Here is a 7,832-nt window from a genome sequence, read left to right on the forward strand (position 1 = left end):
AAATAATATTAGCTTAGTGAAAAAAAGCACGCATTGAGATCTTTGTTTTTATAATAAGTCGTACCTCGTGCATTGCATGGGGTTGTATTAATATTCTGGTTAGATATAATAAATGAAGTAACTTTCTGTGAAATAGTTGAAGTTTTTGAGGGGATTGAAATGGCTGCAGCCATTCAAACAAATGGTATGGAAATTTCAACATTACAACAAAACGGTAACGGTTTGACATCACATTGCGAAACAAATAATGCAGTTAACGAACAACAAAATCAACTTGCACAATCCACAACAACACAATCGAATAATACGTCAGATGAACCAGAAATTGATATCGTTATAAATAATGTGGTATGCAGTTTTAGTGTACGATGTCATTTAAATTTACGGCAAATCGCATTAAATGGCTTTAATGTTGAATATCGACGTGAACATGGTATGATCACAATGAAATTACGACGACCATATACCACGGCAAGTATTTGGTCGTCAGGTAAAATTACATGTACAGGTGCTACTAGTGAGGATCAAGCAAAAATCGCTGCACGTCGATTTGCTAGATGTTTACAAAAACTTGGTTTTAAGGTAAATATTTTGTTTCTCTTTTATTATTATTGGTAATTACACTAATTGATTTGAGTTACTTATGTAATTAATTAAATTTTTTATCCACCCACTTTAAGTTCAGATTATGTGCATAATTTTTCACTTCCATATACTATTACGTAAAATATATTATGGATGTATTGTCAAGTCTGAAATCGATATAAAATTTTTATCAAATCACATTTATGCAATTATTAACCGATTTCAAACAAAAAAGGAGTAGGTTATCAATTCGACTGTATTTTTTTTTTTTTAATAATTGTTACCTCAGAACTTTCGACTGGGTGAATCGATTTTGATGATGATGTTCTGATAACGGCATCCATGAGAAAATCATAAAAGTCTTAAATTTGCATTAAGTATGCACGACAAGAGGACGAATAACTCAAAATCACGCCAACCGATTTCGTTGATTCTTTTTTTAGTGATAAATTAGTTAGTGCACTTCAGGTTCACTAAAAATCACAAAATAAAAAAAACTTAACAAAAAAAAACCGACTTCAAAAGAAAAACTTTTCCAAAACAAATTAAAATGCACTAAAAAGTAAAAAAATAAGTCAAGAGTTGTTTCTTTGGCTGACACCGACTCCAAAAATAACAATAATTTTAACTACATTATATTTTCGTTATTTTTTTACTTTTTAGTGCATTTTAATTTGTTTTGGAAAAGTTTTTCTTTTGAAGTCGGTTTTCTTTTTGCTAAAAGTTTTTTTTTTATTTAATTAATTTTGTTTGGGTGTGTGTATTTAAACCAAATTTCATTTTGTGTCCAGGAGCTCAGTTCGAAGATGTTTTTTGAGCAGCCGTAGTTTGCATTATTTGATAGTTGTCAGTGTTATTGGACACTTAGTATAAAAAATCGACTATCCTTAACGTAGATCGAATTCAGGAAAATAAATTTCAGTTTATTTAACTTGCTTTGTTGCCTGTACTTCTTGCTATTTAAGCTGAGCCAATAAAAATCTCGACTAGTTGCAATTGAGTTAGAATTTTGAAATTTTGCTTTGCTGCCACACGAGCGTCTTAAAAAATGCGTAAAATAGTTTATTTTGCCAAACTATAACTGTATGAAGGTACCCGAGTGCCTCGTCACTGTGATAATGTTGTTTTTTTTATCACTTACATAAGGATTATGTAATGTTTTTATATCCACACAATGACCCAACGTCGTACACCTTGCAAATACCTAACACCTAGTCTAAAAGTGTACACTTTAGAGTACAAAACCATCACTGATAAAACTAAAGTTTCTTGTAGTCTTTTCATTTCATTTTGTTGCTTTTAAGGGAATAGATTTGTGCAATCTAGGGCAATCCCGGAAGAGGTCAATTCCGTTGAAAGAATTTGATTTTTACGTAATTCCTTTTACTATCTATATCAAAATATTCTGAATATACAGGGTGTCTTCTTTTTTAACTTGATATATGCGTGAAACTCGAAAAATAGGTTTAATCGATCATTCAAACGAAAAATGTTAATTTCAAAAGCACACATCTTATACGGATATTGAATTCTAACAAACATTTTATGTTTGAAACATTTTTTTGCAAACCGAATAGTTGAGACAGTAAACGATAGCAAAAATCCCTGTAAGAAACTACATATTATAACTTTTTAGCGTTTCTTCATTCAACTTGAATATGAGTGCCTAGATTCTGCTGAGGACATACGAAAAAACAATAATTGGGGACTCCGATTACCAGTAGCTACCAAAAAATAAATATTTAAGTAAAAACTACGTAAGGCAAGCTTTTATTTCGCACAAGGGACTGCGCAGAAAGAACCAAGTACTATAAGATAAATTTTTACTTGAGTCATCTCTATGTCAATAGTATAAAGCATGATTACTCATGGAAAAATCTTATTTCTACTTTTTAGGTTATTATGGATTTTTCTCCTCAATCCTGAAAGCTTGCCTTTAAAAAGTAGAGAATAATTTTTAAAATCTTAATAATATTTTGTTAATTTTTGATATTCGTTTTCATTTAACAGTAACTGCCAAATATTTCTAAGAAAAAACGGGATGCATTTTAAAACTTGGTATGATACCATTAATTTATTATCTATCAATATTTTGTAAATATAAAGTGACGCTAAAAATTTAATCCAAACATTGTAAGACGAGTTTTTGTGCAATTTAAACTAATGTCAAATAATGCCTTTTGTTTCCCATTTACGAAGTTTATAGATATTACTTTTTTTTGGTTATTGATTTTACTTAAAAGAGATCAGGTTTTAATATGACACATTCAACCCTCATGCCTTTCGTATTCCAATGATATTAATTTTTCGATACACTAGCTACGCGGAAACGTTTATGTACCCATCGTATTCGTAGTGTGGACTCATTTATTTAATATATAAGAAATTATTTTTGAAGTTAGAGATTAATACGCTGAAAACTTAAAAACCAAGGAAAATGTTAAATTAAGAGTTTAAGTTAAGACTGTTAAGGAGTTTTTAATGGTTTTTATTTTTACTTAGTGAGGTTTATTGGTGTTTTTTGTTTATTAATTATACAAAATGTGTTAATAATGTATTACTATTTATTACATACACAAGAACTGGGTTAAATTATCAGTAAATAATATAGATGTTTTAAGTTATTGAGATTGTCGAAACATTACTTGAAGTTACTGAGGTCCAATGCCCAGATTATTTGTTTAAGTTATAGCGGATTTGCATTTTAATTAAGAGGTTTTAGGCTCTGAGGAGAAGGAAGCAAAAAAAATGCATTACCTTCTAGATGTTTTAACGTTGTCGAGATTTAAGTTATCGAGTTTATACTGTATTAGGCGGGTAGACGGAAAACGTTCGGGCGTGTGTTGTAAAGTACTTAATTTCGTCCACTCAAGTCTAACTGTCTATACAAAAGTTAAGTTGTAATCGCTTACGTATTATATTTTCTAAAACATGAGAATAATTTTTTCTACTACGTATTACTATTATCTATTTTGTGGGTAAACTATCACTTCTGACGCTAGTTCTGTTCTGCGCATAACATAATTGAGGAAATAAGGTCAGAATGAATCATCTTTTCCTAAACCTCGACGTGTCTAAAAAATTTGTGATTTTTAAAATTTGATTCAAAACTAATTAGGTCTTATATTTTGGATATATCTCGCCGTTATCCGAGATGTCGACGGATTTGATCTTATTTAATTAATTAGTCAACCAACCACTTTTTGTATGTGTGACATGTATGTGCGTGTAATGTGACAGTGTAATCAACACTGTCTATACATGGTATTTCAACAATTAACTCAGTCAATTGTTTGTTTTCATCTATCCTCACCGTTTTCGTGATATAGGCGTTTAAAAAATCGATCTCCGTGAAAATGTACAAAATTCAAAATTTTAGTTTCTTAGTTATTTAGCTCTTAATCTTTTAGAAGTTTTGATAAATTCGATAAATTTGTAATCTTTTTTCTTTCTTTCTACTTTCCTTTCAAAATAATGTCAAATTGATAATTTGGTAAGGAAATTTTTGCATTATGCAATTGGAAAAATCAGATAATTTTGAAAAAATCGTAGCCACCAAGATCAAAGATTGTAGTTTGCTTAAAATTGTATATATTCTAAACATTACAATATATATATTCAGATAAGTAAGAATTTAGAACAAAAAAAAACAGGATGCAATTATATCAGTACTGATAATTGATATAGAATCATGCATTCATATAGTTTTAAATGACTCAATTATCTCCTACATGTATGGTCGTAAATTCGATACCTAAACAATAACTATATTTAGTTATAATGTTTATATCGTTCAACCTAATTCTATCACGGTTTTAGTTTAATCAAAATTCTAAAATTAAAGCCGTTAAAATAATTATAAAACACTTCGAAATCAATAGATATAATTAATTCCTTTTATGGTTCTGTTTTTAATATTAAACAAATGAAAACAAACAATTCACTGAGTTAATTGTTGAAATACCCTGTATAGAAAGTGTTGAATATCAGTGCTTGCATTTTTTTTTTTTTTTTTTTTTTGATTAGGAGAGTTTTAAAAACCAATACAAATATTCGGCCGCTATTCATTTGGTTTTCGAAAGTATTTTCTAGAATTTGTTTTCGTTTTTCGAGAATATTTCATAAGACCACTAGTTGAAGCTACCTATTTTCAACTCTATCTTTTATAGTTTTGGAGAAAATGGACAGCAAAGTTTTGTCCTAATTTGCGCCCTCACGGATAAGCAGTGACGTTTACGAAAAAATGTTTCAGCGATTTTTTTAGTTATCGTTTGCACAGACAGACAAAAATGGGCTAATTAGGTGATTTTATGATCACCTATACAAAAATTTGTTCGTAGGATCAATATTTTTAGGCGTTATAAACTTGGGACTAAACTTAATATACCTTGATATATATTACATATATACAGGGTATACAAATAAAGTGCGGACTGTAAACTTCGGTTATATAATCCAAATAGGCTTTTATAGGTCTTTACCGGTTCTTGCGAATAAAGCGGAGGTTAAAAGGTGTGGACATTCGATTGTTTATTTTCTCTAAAATTTCTTTGCATTTGATTGTCTGCATTTCCAAAACTACAAAAATAAACTTTTTAATGAGGGGTTCGAGGTCTTAATGAAAAAGTTAGTAAATAAAAGAACTGGTCCAATTTATCTGCGTTTTCTTCTATACAAGTACAGATATGCAAGATAAATTAATTTTAGTTTAATAAATAGTTCAAACAAGTTGTTTATACTTTTCAATTGAATTAGATAAAATTTCTGTATCTCGAATTATTTTTTATTGTTTTCACATGTATACAAATTATAAATTGATATAATAAAAATAAAAAATCGAACAGATTCATGACAGCACATAATATTTGCACGTCCAGAAACCTGCAGGGAGTGTTTGATGTTTAGTTCTAAACCTTGGACCCATTAATCCTGGGATAAATCCCTGCGGAGAAGCTGGAACTTTTTGCACGACGTCTGATCTCGATAGCTTCATCTGCTTAAAATATTTCGTAATAGGCTGTTCTCAAGGATAGCACAGATTCCCCGCTTGGTCTAGGTGCTAGAGACCCATTTTTCGGTACTCCTCTTATTAGTATTATTTTTATAATCCCCTCCTCTGCTCTATTTTTTAACTTATTTTATTCACAAATATTGACAACTATTTATTTAATTTTTTTCAGGTGCGATTTAATAATTTTCGAGTAGTTAACGTATTGGGAACATGTTCAATGCCATTTGCAATAAAAATCACGTCATTCTCAACGAGACACAAAGAACATGCCGACTACGAACCAGAATTACATCCAGGTGTCACATACAAATTAAAAGATCCTAAGGCAACACTAAAAATATTTTCAACAGGAAGTATTACTGTAACAGCACCCAGTGTTGCCGATGTCCAAGCAGCAATTGAACATATATTCCCATTGGTATATGAATTTCGTAAAGAGCGTAGCCCCGATGATGAGGCAGTGTGGCAACAGACTCAGCAAGCGATTGCAACCGAAATTGAAAGTGAAATTGACGAATGGGAATAAAGCAGTAGTAAATGAATATTTAAGTGTATTTACAGTGTGTTCAAAAAAAAAAACAACAAAGAACAAAGAGTGTTATTTAAAAAAGGCATTAATTAATTTATTCGTCGAAAACGTAGAAATATTTCTGGTTTTATTTTTATTTATTTTTTACCTGTAATTAATAAACTTGACGAATGAATGTTTTTTTTTCTTTTCGAAAAAATGTTTTAAAAAAAAAATTGATTATTTTTTTTGTGTTTTTTGTCAATTAAAATAATATTTGTGAGTTATTTTGTCCTTGGAAAAGAGTAAAATTTCACCGTAGAATTATATTTTTTTTTGTTTCAATTCTAGTGCAAAAATTTTCGCAATTTTTGAAAAAAATGATATTTGTTCAAATTTTTTCATATTTTCTTAAAATATCTTTATTGAAAATGAGTGTATAATTGTTACTTATAAGTAAATTTAATACAATAAATGTTAAATACAATTTTTTCGTGTAGTTTTCACCATTAGATACAATTATATAAATGTATACTCTCCAACTAACAGTAGATAAAAATATGTTTTCCTGCAAAAAAATTCGTATTAAATTTCGATTCAATCTTTAAGAAATTCATCGAATCATAATGTTTTGTTTGACTTGACGACATGAAAAAATTGTATAGGCCTAAAAAAAAATCTCTTAGATTAAACAGGAAAAAATAATGTCTAGTTTTTTATTAAATTTTTTTTGTTTTTCTTGAAAAATGTAAAGTAGCTAACGAGATCAAATAAATTATTTTCTTTTAATTTCATTTTATAATACACAAATAGTATTTTGCGCGCGCAAGGAAATTCTATACGTGTAGATTTAGGTTTTCCTAAAGAACTGATTTATATGAAGACTGGTATTATCATGCAATTTTTCCTTATAACATTTATCATCGTAATTTGTTATTATTAATATTATTTTGTTATTTAAAAAAATATTTTTCCTGTTTATTCCACTGAAATATTTTTTGATTCATCATAAATTTATTTCGTTTAGAAGAAAAAAATATTAATTCTAAATAATTATCGCAATATTATTTCTATTTGATAAAATTAACACTTGTATTTTTCTGTGACTAAGTACAGTTTATCCGAATTTTTTTTCAATTCTAAATAACCATTTTTGATAAGTTACCAGATAAAAATTGAATTTTCAATCATTTTTATCATTGAAGAATTGTTTAATTGTAGGCAAATATTAAGGTTTGTCTATTGAGATTTTTTGATCTGGTCCACTTTTATAGAATAAAAACTTGTTTTTTTGTTTATGTCGAAAGACATATCATTAAATTTGAAATGCCCCCAAGACTATGATTCTCTTGCTTCGTTTACTTTCTAATGAGTTAATTGAGAAAAAGGAGAAGTTGAGAACTCTTTTTGGGAACGGAAAAGCATCAAAAATTTCAATGCGTCATCCATCAAAGTTACTTATTTTTAAGTATCTTTTTTTAAACAATTTTCAGTTTTTAATTATAAAATCGATGAAATGGCAAGAATTTTGGTAACACGACTACACTACCAAAGTATTTGCAACTAGGAATCAACTTTATATTTTTTTTTAATCCGCCTCTTAGAAGTCGATTTAAATTGATTTTATTTTATTATTTTATTTTGAGTTATATTCGAATTGAATAAAAAAAGAGACACTGTACTCGCGATGTAAGCGTTAATTAAAATCGGTGCATATTACTGTATAAG

General features: G+C 28.7%; 1 protein-coding gene across 1 annotated transcript; it reads left to right on the forward strand.

The window, feature by feature from the left end:
- On the forward strand, positions 1-6,266 carry LOC123305126 (TATA box-binding protein-like 1). The gene is made up of 2 exons (XM_044886751.1): positions 1-582; positions 5,766-6,266. Exons 1-2 carry the CDS (start codon positions 160-162, stop codon positions 6,120-6,122), a joined length of 780 nt encoding a protein of 259 aa, XP_044742686.1. The 5' UTR covers positions 1-159; the 3' UTR covers positions 6,123-6,266.
- Positions 6,267-7,832: the final 1,566 nt, after the last annotated feature.

The sequence above is a fragment of the Chrysoperla carnea genome, chromosome 1 (assembly GCF_905475395.1).
Source record: "Chrysoperla carnea chromosome 1, inChrCarn1.1, whole genome shotgun sequence".
NCBI lineage: Eukaryota > Metazoa > Arthropoda > Insecta > Neuroptera > Chrysopidae > Chrysoperla > Chrysoperla carnea.

Excerpts from the sequence above, each read along its gene's own strand:
- LOC123305126 (XM_044886751.1), top strand. The coding sequence starts at position 160 with ATGGCTGCAGCCATTCAAACAAATGGTATGGAAATTTCAACATTACAA. Across the intron at positions 583-5,765 it reads TACAAAAACTTGGTTTTAAG|GTGCGATTTAATAATTTTCG; the intron begins GTAAATATTTTG and ends AATTTTTTTCAG.